Genomic DNA, 20,003 nt, shown 5'->3' on the forward strand with positions numbered 1-20,003 from the left:
GACCCTGTCAGGTTGGCAGTGACCAGCACTTCCTTCCCTTGACTGTCTGTGTCTGGTGTGAGTAACGGAGAATTGGTTCATTGTCTCTTAGAAGGGTGTTGGTCCGTTGTTGCTTAGTTTTGATTGAGATACCACCCACCTCACCTCTCAACCTGCAGTGCTGGGGGGCTGAACCTAGCACTTTTCACATTGCTAGGACTCGACCACTGAGCCTACCTCCCAGCCTGGATATCCGTTTTAAGGATAACTTATTAAGCTCTAGTAAGGAAGGGTGTGTGTTATTCTTGCTTCCTCAGTTTGCATGCAGCAGAGAGCAGTGGAAATGGGTGGTGGCTTGAGAGCAGTGTGACATGGAGGTGGGTGGGCTCCCCTGGGAAGGATTCCTGAGACCCAGGGTTAGGTTGGCACTGAAGACATTGTGTTTTCCCCCATTGCTGCTCCTTGGTTTTAGCTGGGCGAATTAGGATAGCTGCTTGACTTCTGAGAGACTCACTTATCTCATTTTTAAAGATGGAGGTCCTTACCACCTCAGGCGAAAGCATTTGAAGTGCCGTGTCAATGTATTTATTTGAAAGTATCAGTTACACAAGCCGCTAAAGCCTCGGGCTTTTGTGGCCATGAGTAGAAAGGTTGAGTGTGGATTTTTCCTTGTGCCCAGTCTGTTCACATGCAGTGGAGGTTCGTGTCTGCATAGTTTGTCGGTTTGTCAGGAGAGCTTTTCTGGCCCTCCAGTAAATAACTATGAGGAAAAGTAGATGCTTTCTACATTTGATAATTTAGCTGAGAATTGAAAGCGAACACTTGACAAATACAGAGGAACAATATTTTAGAGTTGGGTTGGACAGTTAGAAGCAAACCTTATTAGTTCTTAGACTAAAACAGTGCTTCTCAATCTGTGGGTCGCAAGGGCAAACTACCCTTTGACAGGGGTCACCTAAGACCATCCTGCATATTAGATATTTACATAATAATTGATAACAGTATCAAAATCACTCTTAAGAAGTAGCAAGGAACCATATTAAAGGGTCACGGCATTAGGAAGGTGGAGAACCACTGCCCTTAAAGAACGACAAAGGTGGAATTATATGAATTATAAAAAATGTTTGTCCTAGCAGTCTGTAGATGTATAGAACAATTTTAGAATAAATTTTGTTTGGTTTGCTTTGGTTTCTTAGCACTGGCTGTCATGGAACTCGCTCTGTAGACCAGCCTGGCCTCGAACTTAAGAGGTCTGCCTGCCTCCGTCTCCCGAGTGATGGGATCAAAGACATGTACCACCTCGCCTGGCTGTTTTGTTATGCTTTTATGTGAAATAGAGTTAATGCAGAGTAACTTTTCAGTAACTTGTTCTTAACTTCCAGTGAGGATGAACTAGAAGAAACAAATGGAAGTAACCCCATTGACATTGAGATTGATCCAAACAAGGACAGCAAAAAGGAGGTATTTTTCTCCCTAATGTCTGTAGGCAGTAAATGTCTTTACTAGTTCTGCCAGTAGCTCCTGCCTCTTGGACAGTAGTGTATTAAGTGCTGAGTCCAAAGGTGCAGATGGAACGTTGTAGACAGCACCTGCTTTGCCATGGAATTTAGAGTATGTTTGTCTGGAGTCACGTGGAAAGAAGCCCTTAGGGAAAGGCCACGCTCGCTCATCTTCTGTGAGAGAGTGGCAGCAGGGCTGGTCACTCCTCAGTGTGTCTGACTGCCACTGTCTAGGGTCTGCTTGGACAGTGCTGTGCAGTGACTTGAGTGACCCAAGAAGCTGCCAGCATTTGGACAGGAGCTGATGACTCAGAAACAGGGCATGTTTCTCAGCTCTCTGTCCTATAATGGTGGGAATGGAAAAACAAGGGGGCTGAAGAGATGGCTCAGTGGTTAAGAGCATTGACTGCTCTTCCAGAGGACCGGGGTTCAATTTCCAGCACCCACATAGAAGCTCACAACTGTCTGTAACTCCAGTTCCAGGGGATCTGACACCCATGGCAAACATCAGTGCACGTAAAATTGGAAAAGCAAAAGGCTCTGGGCTGCCTAAAAAAATTGTAAAATTATAGCAGTGTTACATACTTTTTCAAATAACAAAATAGGCAGTGGAGTTGGGCAGAAAGAAGGGAGTTACATACAGTAACTACAGCATCATTACCCATAATCACCGCTACATCTTAGGTTTTGAGACAGACAACTTTCTCTGTAAAATATAATGCCCATTTGTGTACATAATTTAGAATTTTTAGTTAAAAAATAGTAAAGTGATACCTTAATGAAATTTTTACAATTTGTGGAACTTATTTTAAATATACTTCTATACATAACCATTTACTACTCCATCATATGAACCTCTCAGAATTAACTAATCTTAAGCAACTTTCTAGCTTACTTAAGTCCTTACTACTGTGAACAATACTGAATTAATGGGTCACATGTCTAAATATTTGTACACATTTTTTCCATTAAAATAATTCCTGAAAGTTGAATTGTTGCCTCAAGGTAGTCCTGTGTGCATATTATAGCTTCTTTAGGTAGACTCACCGAGCTGGAGTTAGTCCTCCTTTTTGGATGATGTTCTTCTCACTGTCAAAAAAGTATCCGAATAACACAGTCTTTGGGTTAATGGAGTAAGATTGTTTGGAGAGTGACATGTACTTGGGGGTTTGTTTTATTTTGGTGTATTGTTATTTATTAGGTTTTTCAATAACACATTTTAAATGAACAAGCTTGACTTTGTAATTTTTTGTAATTCTTTTTAACGTGGCACAAGTTCTGACTGAAAAAGAAAATAGGTTAAGTCTTAGTTTATGTGTAAAATGTTATTAAAACACACATGACCAATAGGTAATCTTTATGAAATAGCATTAATGCTACATAGAGTATATTTATTGGCTACTGATAGATACTATTTGTTACCAATAATTTATTTGTTATTAATTAAGGAATTTCTGTTATTCTTGTTTTATTATCTTTTTTATTTATTATGTACACAATGTTCTGCCTACATGCCAGAAGAGGGCACCAGATCTCATTACAGATGGTTGTGAGCCACCATGTGGTGGGTGGCTGGGAACTGAACTCAGGACCTCTGAAAAACGGCCAGTGCTCTTAACCTCTGAGCCATCTCTCCAGTTCCTTTCATTATCTTTTTATTTTAGTCTTAAAATATAAAGCAAAAGGTCTTTTGAAATGTTCAGCTTTCCTTGGCTGTTACTTTTTTTCTCTTTTCTTTTTTCCTTTTTTTGAGACAAGATCTGCTATAATTCAGGTTGGGCCCGTTTTTTTTTGTTGTTGTTTTGTTTTTTTTTATTTTTGTTTTGGTTTTGGAGACAGGGTTTCTCTGTGTAGCTTTGGAGCCTGTCCTGGAACTCACTCTGTAGACCAGGCTGGCCTCGAACTCACAGAGATCTGCCTGGCTCTGCCTCCCGAGTGCTGGGATTAAAGGCGTGCGCCACCGCCGCCTGGCTGAAGTTTATATTTCTTTTCTTTTTTTTTTTTTTTTGATTTTTCGAGACAGGGTTTCTCTGTGTAGCTTTGCGCCTTTCCTGGGACTCACTTGGTAGCCCAGGCTGGCCTCGAACTCACAGAGATCCGCCTGGCTCTGCCTCCCGAGTGCTGGGATTAAAGGCGTGCGCCACCACCGCCCGGCAAGTTTATATTTCTTAATGGAAAGATTTACAGACTTCCCCCCTCCCCATCATCCCACACCCACCGGAGGGGTTCTGTGTCATGCAGTCTGCCTTGGTGGAGATCAAACGACTTAGTTATCTGCATGTCATGTAGACAGCTACACAGTCACAAAGCTCATAGAGAGCTCAGTCCTCTGTTTTCTCCCCTTGTGTCACTTCCTGTCAGAGGCCTGAAGAAGTAGAATGGAAAAGTTTCTGTTGAAGAAGAAAAGAGTGTTGTGTGAAGTGTCTGCAGGCAGGTGTTATCTTTAAGCTTCCCCGTAGGGTGCTTAGAGAAGAATGGGGATTGTTTCAGATTGTCTGGGGCCATGGTAAAGACATGTACTTACTGCTATCCATTTGACATTTTTGTTTTTTAATTTCATTTACCAAATATGTATATCATGCAGGTGCCCCCTACTGAGACAGTTCCTCAGGTCAAAAAAGAAAAGCATAGTACACAAGCTAAAAACAGAGCCAAAAGGAAACCTCCAAAAGGAATGTTTCTTTCCCAAGAAGATGTGGAGGCTGTGTCTGCTAATGCTACTGCTGCAACCACGGTGCTGAGACAGCTGGACATGGAGCTGGTCTCCATCAAACGACAGGTACCCGCCAGCCCAGTGTGGCCAGAGGTCAGCGTGCACACCACAGTGTCCTCACTGCTTACTCAGGTCTTCAGGCTTAGCCAGGATGTCAGAAGAACATTTCATTTCTCTTTTCAAAATATGTATGTATTAATACTGAGAGGTGATGAGTATGCTGTGATGTGTTGTGAGGTTCTGGAGATAGCTCTATGGAGCTGATTTTTTACTTCTGCCTTTTCATGGGGTCCAGGGATTGATTTCAGGCTGCCAGGCTCACACAGTGCTTTTACCTGCCAAGCCCTCTTGCCATCACCAAGAGCATTTTATTTCTAAGGAATTGGGCAGAAGATCTTGGGTATTGGTCTTCCTCTCTAAAAATTAAATACTTGCTGTGTGTGTGTGTGTATGATTTTTTACAACATCAACGCTTTCAAGTAACCTCTGTCTGGACCAGGAAGTGGAACATTGCCTTTTGTATCTCTTTACCACTATTCCTCTCAAGCCTCTGAAGCTCCATTTATGCCCCTCATTCCTGATGCACCTCCCAGGAGAGGGCCACTATTCTGATTTGTTTTTGTTTTGTTGTTGTTGTTTTGAGACAGGGTTTCTCTGTAGCCCTGGCTGTGCTGCCTGGATTTCACTCTGTAGCTCAGGCTGGCCTCGAACTCAGAGATCCGCCTGCCTCTGCTGCCTGAGTGCTGGGATTAAAGGTGTGCGCCACCACCCCCTGGATAGGTTTTGTGTGCCAGTTACCTTGGTTTGATTTTTTTTCTTTTCTGGAGCTGAGGACCAAACCCACAGAAGCAGTGCTAGGCAAGGGCTCACCACTGAGCTAAACTGGCTGAGGCTTGTGGTGTGGTCAGTGGTAGAGCACTTGCTCAGCATGTGGGAAGCCTCGGGTGTGGTTTCCACCACCATCAAAAGAACCCTCACAGATTGTTTCAGTCTCCTTTTTGTATTGTCAAAAAATAAACATAAGATGATGTTTGTTTTTATGGCTTTCTCTCAGTGTGTGAGATGTGCCCATGTTTTATGAAGCAGTTACTTTTGATCTGTTCTTTCTCTTTGCTATGTAAATAGCCTACTAGCAATACATTGTACTATGGTAGACATTTGAGTTGTTTCCATTTGGGGCCATTACATGAACTATTAGCATGAATGTTATGTATCTGGTGCATTATGCATATATGTCTGTAGAGCACATCTCTGTTGGATTCCCGAAGAGTAGAACTGACAGATTGTCATATGTTCAGGGTTTTCCAGAGTAGTCTTGTCAGTATATATGTATTTTGGTTGTACCGTGCCAGCATTTCCCACCGACAGTAAGTACACTTTGGACTAACCTGTGTGTTCCAGGTGCAGCCTCCTCTAACCCTACTCACCATGTACCACCTTCAGCCTACTAGTTGTGACAACAGAAGTTATCCCCAGGCATTGTTGAATCTCCTCATATGGGGTGACACAGTTGTCTCCATTGATAATGGTGGCTCTGCATTGTTGACAGCAGTTGTCTACATTGTGGCCTTTCTCTAACGCATTGTGAGGAGGTCTCCTTGGGCTTTGTTGACATTGCTTGCCTTGTTACTTATTGGTTGGCCCTTGGGCTGTCCACTTCTTGTAGTATGTCTGCCCAGTCTTTGTCCTTGGTTTTCTACTGGATTGTATTCTTTTGGATGCGTGTGTTTATTTGATACAGGGTCTTCCCACAAAGCTTAGGCTGGCCTCAGACTCACTATATTCCTGCCTCTCTGTATTTCCTTATTGAATATTCTTTTTTCAGGTTGTAAATTGTTTCCTACCTGTCATTAGATCATTTACCACTCGGTGCCCTGTGTTCCCACTCTCTTAATGGCATTTTTTGAAATTCATTCAAGCAATACAGTTTCTCAGTGCTTCCTCTCAGGTTGGTAGGTTTTAAGTCCTGGTAAGAACCTTCCCCAAGGGCTGGAGAGATGACTAAGGGTTAAGAGCACTTATTCTTGCATAGGACTTGAGTTTGAGTCCCAGTACCCACATGGTAGCTCACAACCATCTGTATCTCGAGTTCCTGGGAAAGGGAACCTAGTGAATCCAGGGAGTCTTCTGACTACACAGACAGCAGGCAGGCACAAGGGCACAGACATACGTGCAGGCCAAACACCTATACACAAAATAAAACTCTAAATCTTTTTAAAAGAACCCTTTCCTGGGGGAGGGAGATATGTTGAGTATCATCTTAGCATCATTGTTTCAGCCTTTGTATTTTGATCTTCAGTCTACTTAGAAATGTTTTCCTGGGTGTGGTGTTACACGTGTTTAAGTATGGCATCTATTTCACCAAGTACTTTTTACTGAAAAGGCTGTCGTTTTTTCCTTGTGTTTAGAAACTGACTGGTTTGATTTTATGTTCTTTGTTCTATTGTTCTGTAGTTCATCCTTCACAAATGCATAGTACCCTGATGTCATGTGCTTTATAAATTTGTATGTATAGCAGTAAAGTCTCCTAGGTCTTAATTGTCCTTGGCCCTTTGTATTTCCATATCAAATTACTATCACTTTTCAATTTTCAGAAAAAAAAGTTCTTCTAGAATTTTGATGAAGATTTTGTTAATAGCTATCAAATTAATGTCTTTATTGGGTTTTCTGATGAGGTGAGAGGATATGTCCCTCCACCTATGCAGATCTCTAATTTTTTATGTTGTGTCATTTTTGATGTGCAAGGCTTTTTTTGGTGGGAGTGGGTCAGTGATGGGAGTCGTACCTGAGACCTCACACATAGGCAAGTACTTTACCACTAACCACGTAGCCAGTTCATGGATTTTTTTTTTTTTTAATTATTTGTATGGTTATTTGTGTCTGCTGTGTAGCAAGGGCTCATTACCTTAATCTGATTGCACAGTGGCATTGAAGTGGGAAAGTCAGCCTCGCAGTCTAGAATGGCCTTTCATTAGGGTTTCTCGCCTCTCCCCCTTCTCTCCCTCTCTTCCCCTTTCTCCTCCCACCTCTTGACTAGTTAAATCTGAGTGACTGGAAACCAGCAGTCAAAGGTGGTCAGACCTTCTGGTGGTCTCCAGAAGGGTGGAATTGATGGCTCTGTCTTTGCTGTGGTTCAAGGAGGCACAGGCTAGGGGGCCAAGCATCCTTCCAGAGGCAGACAGCTCTGCAGCCTGCTGCCAGCACAGCCGTGCTCGGATCATAGGAGAATCACTTAATCTTCCTAGAGACCTCTTTTCAAATGAGGAGATTAATCCTTGAGGCTGATCCTTTCAGATCTGCCGGGGTTGCTGTGCCAGGGCATTGTCAGTGCTGCTTGCAGTGGGAGGGCTGCTGAGGGGTCTGCCTGTGCCGTGAAACAGACGGCCAAGGACAAGGGTCTTTATGATTTGAGATAATCACTCAGGTTGTCACTTTGGCAGAGGGGGAGCTTAGAGCCTAACAGGGGAGTGAGGAGGTAGGCACTTAGCTGTACTTCTAGAGTTAAAATGATAGTCACAGAGATGGTTACTTTGGGAACCCTGTGTTTGCTGATATATCAAGGAGACACCTCAGAGAGACAGAAAACCTGATTAACACCAGTTCAAGGAGTCCCACTGTCAGGTTGTCGTGGTTGCTATTGTAAGTTCTTCTGTCCGGGGATAGATACTTAGGGATCCAGTTTGTTTTAGTCTCTCTCCTAGGGTCTGGTCTCAGCTTTTTGCTCTTTGCTCCTGTGAAAGCTGCAGAAGCCATTTTGTAATGCTCGAATCTATATTCAGGACAGGAGGAAAAGGAGAAGGAGGCAGGGAAACAAAGGCCCTCTACCAGAGGCCCCAGGCTCTGCTTGCCAGCACCCTGTGCTCTGCTCCCGGTTTTCAGGAACAGGGCAGCTTTGAAGACAGTGAGAACTGGGTGGGAGTCTGCTTCCTCAGTGGATAAGCCTGTGGCAGGAGATCTCCGCTTACAGAATGAATGGTCTCATAGGAGAGAGGGATCTCCGCGAACAAGATAAAGTAGAAATAAATGGTGCATTTACCTGGGAGGGCCAAGTAGAGAACTGGGCCAGCCACATGGGTTACATTGCTTGTTTTTTCTTTACATGCCACACACAGCCATATCTTGATTCTTACTTAGTTTCCTTTTCAGTTGATAAAACATTGACAACTAACTTGTTCTAATTCTGACTCTAAATCCTAGATTCCACCTCTCTACCCATCTCTGCTGTTTTTTCTGAAGGCAAGGATTACTCTGTATCTCAGGCTGGCCTCCAACTTTTATTCCTAGTCCCGAACTTGTGACTCTGAAGCAAGATTGCCACAAGTTTGGGACCAGCCTGGGCTACAGAGTAAGACTCTGTCTAAAAAAACAACCCCCCCCCCATAAGCACTTGACAAAAATGGAATTTTGAAAGATTATGTAGATGCCAGAGGTGGTGGCACACGCCTTTATTTCCTAGCACTCAGGAGGCAGAGGTAGGTGGATCTCTGTGACTTTGAGACCAGCCTTGTCTACAGAATGAGTTCCAGGCCTGCCAAGGCTACATAGCAAAACTCTGTCTTGAGAAAACAGGACAAAAAAGAAAAAGAAAAAATTCTATAGGTATAAAAAGGCTGTTTAAGAAGCCGGATGAGGGCTAGTAAGGTGGCTCAGGTTCATTCAGATGCTTGCCCCCTAAGCCAACCCGCCTGTCTGAGTTCCAGAGCCCACGTGCCAGGAGAGAAGCAGCTGCACCGCGCTGTCTCCTGAGCGCCACATGCAAGCACGCGCACGCGTCATACATACCAGACAGGATAGGAAGCAGAGCCCAGTGACACAGACCTACTGTAATTACCACTATTCAGGAGACTGAGACAGGAGGATAACACGTTCAAGGTCAGTCCAGGATACACTGCAAGTTCTAAGATAGCCTAGGCAACTCAACAAGACTCTGATCTTAAAAGTAAAATAGGGCAGCCGGGCGTTGGTGGCGCACGCCTTTAATCCCAGCACTCGGGAGGCAGAGCCAGGTGGATCTCTGTGAGTTCGAGGCCAGCCTGGGCTACCAAGTGAGCTCCAGGAAAGGAGCAAAGCTACACAGAGAAACCCTGTCTCGAAAAACAAAACAAAAAAAAAAAAAAAAAAAAAAAAAAAGTAAAATAGGGCTGCATGCCCATGTGTGTCACTATGTAGTAGTGGTAGAGTAAGGTCTTGGGCTGGTCTCCAGTACAAGGAGAGAAGTTGTGTCTTGTCTTTTCTACTCCAAAGTCTCTCTTTGAATGTTCCTTTGCTGGTAGTGAAGATCTATTACTCCCGAGTATCTTTGCTTTATTTATCAAAATCAACCTGCTCTTTGCTTGGCTTTCTTACTGCTTCTGTGGTTTTTTTGAAAATGAAACGTGCTAAAAGTCAGAGTTCCATCATCCTATCATACAGTGTGGAAATGCCCTGTCCTTGGAGTTCCAGGACAAGGGCATACTGTTGTCTGTCTTATTCTGGTATCTGTGGGAAAATCAAAATAATGTGGCTTACAGAAAAGCTAGGTGTGCTGAGTCAAGCAAAAATATAGGAAAAGAGATGATTTGTGAGAAGACAGAGAGAGATGCTGCACTTGATCAGTTAGGCTTGTGGGAATATTGCGATTTTCTCCGTCAAAGATACCTTTTCTGGTCTTCTTTTATTTTTAAAATGAAACTCTTTCTCTCTTAGATTCAGAACATTAAACAAACGAACAGTGCTCTTAAAGAAAAGCTTGATGGTGGAATAGAGCCTTACCGACTTCCAGAGGTAGGATTATGTTTATCTCAGAATCAGGGCTGAGTTTATGTGCTTAAAATTCTGATATCTATGTGGTACGTGTGTCTCCAGTATGCCTTGTTTTAGAAAGATAGAGACAGAATTTTAGGAACCTAGCTAGTTGATACCAAAATCCAGACATGAAAAGTTCATTAAGCTGCCATAAAGACACATGTAATAAATTGACAATCCATTTGGTTTTCTAGGTCATTCAGAAATGCAACGCCCGATGGACTACGGAAGAGCAGCTTCTCGCCGTACAAGGTATGAGGGAGCTCCCTTAGCACGTGGGAACTGTGGTAAAGGTGAGGGACCTGCTGTGTCCATCCTGTTATCACTTCACTCATGTGGAAGATCACCGTATTGTAGCCATGTCTTTCTCCTAGATGTGTGTACTTTCTTCATGCATGTGTTGTTATTAAGGCTTGAACCCAGGGCTATGCTAGGCAGATGCTGTACCACTGTGAAACATCTTCAGCCCATGTTTTTAGTTTGTGAGACAAAGTCTCACCTTTTGCTTTTCTGACTTTGAACTCTAAATCCTCCAGCCTCAAACTCCCAAGGGCTAGAATTATAGGCCCATGTAACTAACCCTTTCCCATTTTTAAAAATTAACCTGAAAGCCACAGTTGTCTAAGGATGCGAGTGTATTATATTTTAAAATTGCTTATTGCATTCTGAATGGGTAAGTTCAAATCTCAAAAGACAGTATTAGCTTTATTTATTTTTGGTTTTCAAGACAGGGTTTCTCGGTGTAACTAACACTGGTTGTCCTGGAACTTGCTCTGTAGACCAAGCTGGCCTCCAACTCACAGAGATCCACCTGCCTCTGCCTCCCGAATGCTGGGGTTAAAGGTGTGCACCACCACCACCTGGCTGAGTATTAGCATTTTAAGACAGGAGATGTTTCTCAAACTAAGGATTCTGAAAAGGCAAAGCAGAATGTCCACAGCCATGAGGGACTTGATGGGAACTTCAGCAACTTGTGTGGTAATGACATGCTTTAAGAAAGGTTTCTAGCTGGGTGTGGGGGTGAACACCTTTAGACCCAGCACTCGGCGGGGGTGGGGGGTGGGTGGGAGGGGTGACAGAGGCAGGTGGTCCTCTGTGAGTTTGAGGCCATCCTGGGCTACAGAGCGAGATCCAGGACAGGCACCAAAGCTACACAGAGAAACCAAAAAAAGAAGAAAAGGAAGATTTCTAGTGGGCAGGATTTTAGGGAACTTCTGTGCTGTTGTCTGTAAGCTAAAGGTGACTGCCGTGCTTTTCTCCCGCTACAACATGCTAAGTTAGTGTCTGTGCGGAAGAGCCTCTACGGTGTGTTACTAGGATACAGAGGTGAGCCTCAGTTGGGTTGGTTGGTTTGGTTGTTGTTGTTTGGGTTTTTTTGGTGGGTTCCAAGGAGCCAACTCACGACATCAGCAAGTGCTTTCCCCATCCAGCCATTTCACCACCCCGAGCTGTGACTTCTAAAGATGGTGAAGAGCACTGGCTGCTCTTCCAGAGGACCACACGCAGCTTACAACCATCTGTAACTAGTTCTCGAAGATCTGACCTGGGCTCTGCAGACACAAGGGACACCCGTGGTGCACAGACAGAAGTGTGGGGAATTCTCACGGACACAAAAATAAATAAATAAACACAAATTTAAAGATGGGTTGTCTCCTATGCTGAATTATTTCTAAGAATACTCTCTTCTGTCCTTAGCCATCAGGAAATATGGACGAGATTTTCAGGCAATCTCAGATGTGATTGGGAACAAGTCAGTCGTTCAGGTGAAAAACTTTTTTGTAAATTATCGGCGCCGCTTCAACATAGATGAAGTTTTACAAGAATGGGAAGCGGAACATGGTAAAGACGAGACCAATGGGCCCAATAACCAGAAACCTGTCAAGTCCCCTGACAGCTCCATCAAGATCCCTGAGGAAGAAGATGAGGTAAGTCTGGAAGGGATGGTCTCCCTGCAGGCCATGCTCAGGGCTGCTGAAATATCTTGTAGTTCAGGTACTTGTTAGTACAGTAGTGTGTGTGCTAACTCAGGTAGCTCATCACTGTGGCCTGCAGACATCATAACTCCATCCTGGCTTCCTTCCGCATGTGGAGTAAAAGCTGTCAGAAGTGCTGAGTAGTGTCCTGCACTTAGGCAGGTCTCAAGTGTTCAGCCATTGTCAGGAGCTGCTGACCTTCTGGATGAGTCTTTAGGAGTTCTTGAAGGATATCCAGCAGCTGCCTTCCAGCTTTTGATGCTGGCCAGGGCTGGTTAGCTTAAGCTGGTAATGATAGTTCTAGGTCCTGTGGCTGCTGGGACTTCTGTGGCCTTGCCTGACATTGTGATTTTGGAGATGGTGACACTGATTTCAACAGAGCTGTATGGAAGGGAGGACAGATCTGTCCCCCTCCGCTTCCTGTGTTGGGATCCCTTACCTGCTGCCTCTACCTACCCCAGGAGTGGGGCATTACCCCTGTATACTTTTGTTTGCCTCTTCTCCTACAGAAGATGTACATGAGGCCAAGGCTAGACAGACATCACAAATCTGGATTTGTTTGCTAGTCCAGTAACTTATGGATTGATTTACCTTTCTGAGGAAATTGACTTTCTCTGTCTTCCTTAACCCACTCCTGGGTGGTTTGGAGTTGATGAGCTTGTATTGTTTGTTTTGTCTTTGCTCTGGGCTCTGGCCTGGAGACCACACTGATGAATACCTTGAAGGAAAGGAAAGTCACTTCTATGCAGGGCCTCAAGATGCTTCCCTCTGTAGGGAAAGTCCTGCATCATGGCAACTTTGAGAACTGGATTCTTGAGTGCTTTCTACTAGAAAGTCTGTGTAACCTATGTACAGAATCTACACATTTCCAGTATGAAACACTCCCAGTTTATCCTAGTGTAGGGCCAGTCTAAGGCCCTGGAACATAGAACAGCTAAACAAAATATGAGGTATTTTCACCATTAGCAGTAAGTTTTGCCTAAGTGTTAACTGCTCCCTTAGAGACATGATAACTTCTCTAATGCCCTGCGCTCTTGTAGGAAGCATTGAAAAGTTAGGGCCAGGAAGTGCATGTGATTATTACTATGCATATCTGAGCAGCCCTGTTTTCCAGGGCATGTGATGACATGCCCCTTAGCTATTTTATCTAACCTTGCCGAGAAAGCATCATTTTTGTACACGCTCTGCAGATAGGAAAGTTCAGAAAGAGAAAAACTCATTGAAGGTGGGCCAGCACTCCCTGCCCTGGGAGCATGGGTGCTTGTCATGCTGTGTTTGCAGCGCAGGTTTGCTGAGTGTACACCTGCTCTCCCTCTTGGAGCACACCAGAGCTAGTGTGTGCTGATTGCTGTTCTCACGCCTTTCTTCCTTTTTCTTCTCCTTCAGGCTGCTTCTGTCCTCGACGTAAGATATGCATCTGCCTCATGAAAACTGCTGGTAGCTTTGAACACTTGGTATGGACGACATGTTATCCAGATATCAGGTATTACAAGACATCACCTAGCCATCTGCATCACATCTCTGTGGACAAGCAGCTATTACCAAAAAAGGCATACACTTGCAGTCCTGTGCTCCATCTGCCTTAATTCTTTGCTCGTTCCTCCATGTTGGCACGACTTCCCAGAGAGCTCCGTTGCATCTCATTCTGCCTAAGGGCTGGGGGACCCACGGCCTGCACACCTCCCTCGAGTCTGGGACCTACCCTCCAGTTGGCTCCCCTGAGCCCCTTCAGTGGCAGCTCTCCCATCCAACAGCTTCAGAACAGGTAGTCTTGAAAGGCCCAGCTCTGTTCCTGCATGGCCTGCAGTCCTACTTTGTGCATAGTGTAATTCTCAGAAGGCCCTGTGGGCCTTCTAGAAAATTTCTCCCCTCCTTTTCTGGGGCAGCCACCTAAGGAATATCATGCTTTTTTGGAAATCACAACCCATTGGCAGACCACATTGTAACCTTTATCATACCAAGCTTCCTGATTCAACTCCTGTTTCCCTAAACAGAGGGCAGAATTATGGTTTATAAATCAGGTGGCTCCTCCTCCTCTTTCTCTCTCCCCTAACTCTTTCCCTTTTTTCCCTTTCCAAGAGGTAAAAGCTCATTTGCAGCAACTGTCCTTGGACATTGTAGCTTAATGGGAACGTGGACCTCAATGCTTTCTGCCTCCAACCTTCAGCATTGTAATCCCAGGATGTGGGTGCACCCCATCTCCTCCTGATTCCTCAGCTACCACTATCATCACCCAACTCCGAGAGATTTGGTTCATATCACTGTACCTGGTGCTTGTACATTTGGAATTGGTGCCTTCTCCTTCTGGCAACCATGTTATCAATCGCTTTTCTGTTCAAGTGTCTTATTTAAAGTTTATTGCTTGCCAAAGATGACATCTTTGAGGTGTAGCAGATGGGGAGAGCTTCTGCAGATTTGACTTGAAATGTCAGGGCAGTTTAGTAGAGGACATTAGGGGAGCCCTGGATGGTTTTCTAGACGCTACACACCATTAGCTCTCATTCTCTTGGTGTGCCCGGCCATTGTGTGTCACTCCATGTGTCCCTTCGTGTCATTGTGTACTGGTGTGATCACACACACACCATCCCCTCTCTTTTAGCAGCAGATAGGACAGAAAAGTGATGGATGTGTTGCTTAGTGAGACCGAGATGAAAGGAAACCATCTACAGACTGGTATGCAATGCCATCTGTTTAGACTGGGAACAAGCAAAGATTTCTAATAAATGTTCTGAGACTTCCAGAATCCCTTTTGCTCTCTTACCAGACTGTGGGCCTGCAAGGGGTTGAGGAGCAGCCGGTCAGACTGCATTCTAGCATCCATGGCCAGTTGAGACTGCACTAACCATGTGGAAATATCTTTTGTTGTTGTTTGCAGTGTTTGAATATTTTTTCTGCTTTCAATACCAAAAAGAAAAAAAAAAAAGTAGATGCTTTAAGGTATGAACGGAGTTCTTAAGAATTTAAAATATGCAATTAGAATTCGATGTTTTGACTCCTAAGCACCTTCCTTTTTTTTTTAAAGTTAGCTGATTTTCTCTTTAGAAAGAGGTTCAGCTATAGAAATCTAGATTGGGGGTGGAGTGTACATTCTTTTTTGAGAAGTCTGGAGATAGGTCATTCCAAAGGAGAGTACAGAGGGACCTGCTTCATCCTGTCCCACACCAGGTGCCCACTGGTCAGGAAAAGCCCGTGGAGCAGTGCCCAGGCCCAGCCCACTGTCCCTGAGTTGGCACAGGTGACAGAACAACACAGCAACGAGTCAGCTTTTCTTTATATAAACCTGCTGCTGTGTAACAGAAAGGGGAAGGAAAACACGGTGGGGTCAGAGGTCAGCCAACGCTTTGCCTATCACTCACAGGGACACTAAGGCGCCTAGCTTTTGCATGTCCTCTCTCCCGTGAGCAGAAGCAGTGTGGGTGGCTGCAACAGTGGCTTTCTCGCTCTGCCAGTGGCTCTCTGTCTGTCTTTGTGCCTGGGCTACTTTCCTTAGTTAGTATTTGTTCCAGCAGATTTGTTCTAGGCAGTGCTTAGACGTGACGGTCATCTTGGACGGTGTGGTAAGCAGAGTGGCTGTGCCAGGCACCAGGCTCATTCTGTACTGTCCTTTCCTGGTTCCGAGCACCGAGTGGCCTCCAACTGTGAAGAGTCGGGTGTCAGAGTGATCGTGATCAGAGTAGCTGGTTTTGGCCTTTTCTCCAAGGGAAAGAGGCATACCATTTTCATTTGACAAGAGGGAAGTGGTCTGTGCCTGGGGGCTGTTGGAATAGTCTTCATGTTTTAAACGTTTATGACACAGTCTGCAGTGATGTAAATCCAAGAGATCACTTAGCTTTCAAAGCTTAGGGCTCTGGTCCTGAACTGTGACTGTTCAACGTGTCAGAAATTAGGTGCATCAGCAGGGTAGGTTTGGACATGAGGCCTGCTTCTGGTGGAATGTCACTTAAGCTTTGTGTTCTTAAAAATTATCAATGTGAATGTCATAATTATATATTTTTGTGGGAAAATCTTCTAAATATAAGTTATTGTGCAAAATATAGTATCATGGACACAAATAATAGTCTAACTTTTAGTTTAGAGATCCCTAAAGATATAAACTGTATTGCGTATGCATTAAAAGTTTGTTTTATTTAATTTTATGTAGACATGTCAAGTGTTTAGGTAATTCTTTTTGCTTATCCACTTAAACACCCTGTTACTTGAATATTGTGTTGACTGGTCAACAGCAGTGATCAATTCTGTAACGTAGCTCTTTAGCTGGGTCCCCACGCCTCAGTTGAGCTGATCAGCCTCGTGGTGTCCCAGGTAGGCGCTGTGTCAGCAGGAGCAGAGGGTCGTGTAGCACTCCCACTGCCCCTTTGTCAAGACAGCTCCCTGAAGATGGTTTCTGGTAGTTTTTATAAGACCCGCCCAGTGATGGTCACAACTCACTCAAAAAGCAAAAGGCAAAAGCATACGGTGGTGGACTAATTAAGCAGTTGTTTTCTGTTTATATACAATTTCCTCAGTACTACACACCACTCTAAGTGAGTTCATTGTCACTTTAAATTGCAACTATACCCTGCTTTTATCTTTCTAAATATCAGATGTACTATTGGTATAATTGCACACCAAAAATAAGCCAAACAGTGCATTACACTAACTGGATCCCTGCTTTCATGTAAGCAAAGGAAAGACAGAACAGAGCCTGTCTTCCTCTCGTGTCTATCCTGTTTGTACACCTAGTGACCCAGGATTCAAGTTTTTAGTATCAAGTCAACTTTGCCTCAGATTGACTTAAGGCAGTAGATCATCTGAGCCTAATGACCGCGTGCAATGCTCCTCCCGCCACCCCTGGGTCTTTGCAGCTTCTCCTCACTGTAGTAAAGCACAATTGCAGGAACGTTACAATTCAGAAGGAAGGTCAGTAGAGTCTATGCATGTTGTAAAATAATGAGTGTTTACAGTCACCTTCTCTAAGATGAAAATCTATACTGGAGTGGATAGCATTCCATTATGTAGACTTAAAACTTTGCTAAGTGCTTTTTAGATTGCTTAAAATTTTTTCAAAATTTTAAAAGATGTATAAGGTTAAGTTTGCAAATATAACGGAAATGCTGTATATCTTTTGGAGTGATAAAATCCATGTTAAAATTTTAAAGAAAATATGTTGTAATAATGCTGTTGTAAGTAATATTTCCATGTCTCTCTTTGCTTGTTTTATAGTTCAGCACAGTTGTTGTGGTGAATGTCCATAGCATTATAACTGCTTAGCCATTGAATTATAACATTTGTTAGTGGAGATTGGGAAATTTATTTGTGAAATTCTGCAGAATTCATTTTTCTATTTCCAATATTTGCTGAAGTTAAATAAAATTTTCAAGCCATTGATGTAATAAAATATGAAACAACAATTTTCTGCATCCCCATGTCTCTACCTTGCTACAGAGTGAGGCGTTGTCTTCCCTTCCAAACAGACCTTAGGTTTCTGATGTTAGACCCTGTGAGACAAACAGCTAGGAGGGGGAGGGGGCGGGCGGCAGAAGAGGGAGAAGGGGGGGTTGGTTAATGCTCTTAGTTTTTAGATGTACCAGAATGTTTTGATAATCTTTGTGTGTGTGATTAGCTGATAGCTGACATCAAATTGCAGTGTATAGTTCATAAAGGTTTTAGTGTTGAGGACTTTAGAGGCTGGGTATGAGCAGGTTTTCCTCATTAACATTTTCTCTTTTGTCAGCTTGACCAGGCTTCGACCTGGTCCTGGAGGCTGGGCTCTGCATAGTCCCTGGCCTATAGCCCGGAAGAGGCAGACTGCTGCCGTCTTCTTTCTGGTCAGCAAAGCATAACCACATGTGGTTCAGTACCTGAGCAGTGTGAGGAGGACTGGCAGCCTCTGCGGCCTTCCCTTTTCTGGCTAGAATAATGCGTTAGTAAGTTTTCTTTTTTTTTCTTTCTTTTGGTTTTTTTTTTTTTTTTTTTTTTTTTTTTTTTTTTTTTTTTTTTTTTTGGTTTTTCGAGACAGGGTTTCTCTGTGTAGCTTTGCGCCTTTCCTGGAACTCACTTGGTAGCCCAGGCTGGCCTCGAACTCACAGAGATCTGCCTGCCTCTGCCTCCTGAGTGCTGGGTTTAAAGGCGTGCGCCACCGCCACCACCACCCAGCAAGTTTTCTGTACAATAACAAGGGCCTGAGGTAAATCAACTTACGTAGGAAAGTTCATTGGCCCACAGTTGGGAAGGTGTTTACTCGTGACCGTTTGAGGTTTTTGACAGTGTCTTGCCGTTTAGCCTGTTGGCACTCGTACTGTGACCGGTGGCAATAGCGGGTAGCACATAAAAAACAGGGAGAGAACATGTGGCAGAGCAGAGCCGTGCACTTCATGGCCAAGATGGAACCAAGAAAGGACAAACGGGAAGACCAACGGCCAGCACGCCCTAGTCCTCGGTAATTCCCTGGTCCGCAGTGACCTAAACACTTTTGCTAGGCCCCCCTTCCAAAGGTTCCCTCCCCTCCTGTCAGTTCCAGGTTGGGGCCAAATCTTTATTTAACAAATGAGCCTTTGGGTAGCACTTGGTCCACACTGCAGCAGGTAACTACTACAGGAATCTAAGGTCCAAACCAGCATTGCCTCAAGCAAAATGTGCAGTACATGGATGGAGTCGGGTTCCTCTTTGTGTGACTCTGCATCTGCTAGGAGGCCGGGGAAGAGTGAGAGCCCCCCCGCCCCCCAGCAGCCTCAGCACTAACAGCCTAGAATAACAGAAAGGAAAAGCCTGTAGTCCATGGGTAGTGGTGAGCACATGGCTCAGAGCCAGTGCCGCAGGAGCACCTGGCAGGAAGGGCATAGCAAATTTGTGTCTGCAGCATCTTCTTGGAGCTTGTCCTGAGAAACGCTGTGTGCTGGGGAGGAGGCCTGAAAGTAGCATCCCAGAGACAAGATAGTGCTCTAAGAATTGTGTGTCAGACTTGTGGTGGTGGTCAGAGGGACAAAACAAGAGGGAGCAAGTATAGAGGCTCGAACCTGGGGCTTCCTAGCAGCAGATGGAGAAATAAACCAGAAGGAAACAGGGCAAGGGGAGATGACAGGGAGGGAGGGTCCTGCCAAGGACTGCTCTCCTATCACAGATCACCATGGGTCTGCTAGGACAGCCATGGAGAAGGGGCCGTTTAAGCTTGGTCTGTATGGACTTAGAAGACTAGATTGGATGGGAACAACTCTTTCAAAGACTGCCACAGAATGTATGTAAGTTTCCAAGTAGTCAGGAAAGACCATGAGTCCCCAAATCAAAGACACGAAGACCTCAGGTCCAGGTCCCCTTCCTGCAGTCTAAACATGCAGGTAACTACGAGGTCACCTCTTGTTTCTTACCTCCTGTGAGGTTGCCACTTGCTCCGAGCCCTGACTTCAGGGAGGCCTGACTGTAGTGCTCTCACGTGAGAGGCCACAAGGGATTCTCCAGTGCTCCAGGACTGCCTGAACGTAGCAGTTACGTCTTTAAAGCAGGCAATGTCGGAGCTGCGCTATAGGAAAATGAGTATTAAAGAAGGGGCTGGGGGCTGCCCATAGCTGCTGGCCCACAGCACCCATGCTCCATGCACTTAATCTAGTACCCAGCATCTTGTGAGGTGCTGGCTTTGAAGAGAGGGTCAGATTTCTTTCCGTAGTAGAGTCAAGGCCATACCTGCTGTGCACTCCGCGGACTTCACACTTAGGCTGTCAAGACGCACTCCTGGAGGAGACTGGCGATGCTCTGATTCTAGGCTGTGTGTCCTTTCTCCCTGACCCACAGGGGAACACAGCTGTGTGCCTTGAGCAGCCCCCCTGTTCTCTTCCGGTCTTCTCCCTCCTCACCACCTGTGAGGTTGGTGGCCCCTGTAGGTCACGTGCCATACAGCTTTCACCATTGCCCTCTCTGAGCTGTTTTCCTTAGTGAGTGGCCCTTGGTGTCTGGTCACCAGACTGGAAACACTGACATTGGCCACTTGTAATCCTTCTACCTCAGGCGTCTCCTTGCTGGACTGATGTCTTGGCCAGACACACCCGTGTCTAATTCCCGGTATCGCCCCTTCTCTCTCTTCCA

General features: G+C 44.8%; 1 protein-coding gene across 2 annotated transcripts in view; it reads left to right on the plus strand.

Annotated features, from left to right (window-relative positions):
• Positions 1–17,315, plus strand: part of Rcor1 (REST corepressor 1) — an 84,532-nt gene extending 67,217 nt beyond the window's left edge. Inside the window, exons 7-13 of one of the 2 annotated variants that reach the window (XR_003736084.2) lie at positions 1,362–1,440; positions 4,063–4,257; positions 9,877–9,954; positions 10,170–10,227; positions 11,671–11,900; positions 13,335–13,431; positions 14,028–17,315. Coding sequence is in view for 1 of the 2 variants with exons in the window: in XM_028883778.2 (XP_028739611.1) it covers positions 1,362–1,440; positions 4,063–4,257; positions 9,877–9,954; positions 10,170–10,227; positions 11,671–11,900; positions 13,335–13,376 (682 nt within the window). In the remaining variant the exon portion in view is untranslated. Of the gene's footprint in view, positions 1–1,361; positions 1,441–4,062; positions 4,258–9,876; positions 9,955–10,169; positions 10,228–11,670; positions 11,901–13,334 lie in introns of both variants that reach the window. The other variant, XM_028883778.2, reaches the window with a different exon arrangement.
• The last annotated feature ends 2,688 nt before the right edge of the window (positions 17,316–20,003 follow it).

Source organism: Peromyscus leucopus, chromosome 14 (genome assembly GCF_004664715.2).
Source record: "Peromyscus leucopus breed LL Stock chromosome 14, UCI_PerLeu_2.1, whole genome shotgun sequence".
Classification (NCBI taxonomy): domain Eukaryota; kingdom Metazoa; phylum Chordata; class Mammalia; order Rodentia; family Cricetidae; genus Peromyscus; species Peromyscus leucopus.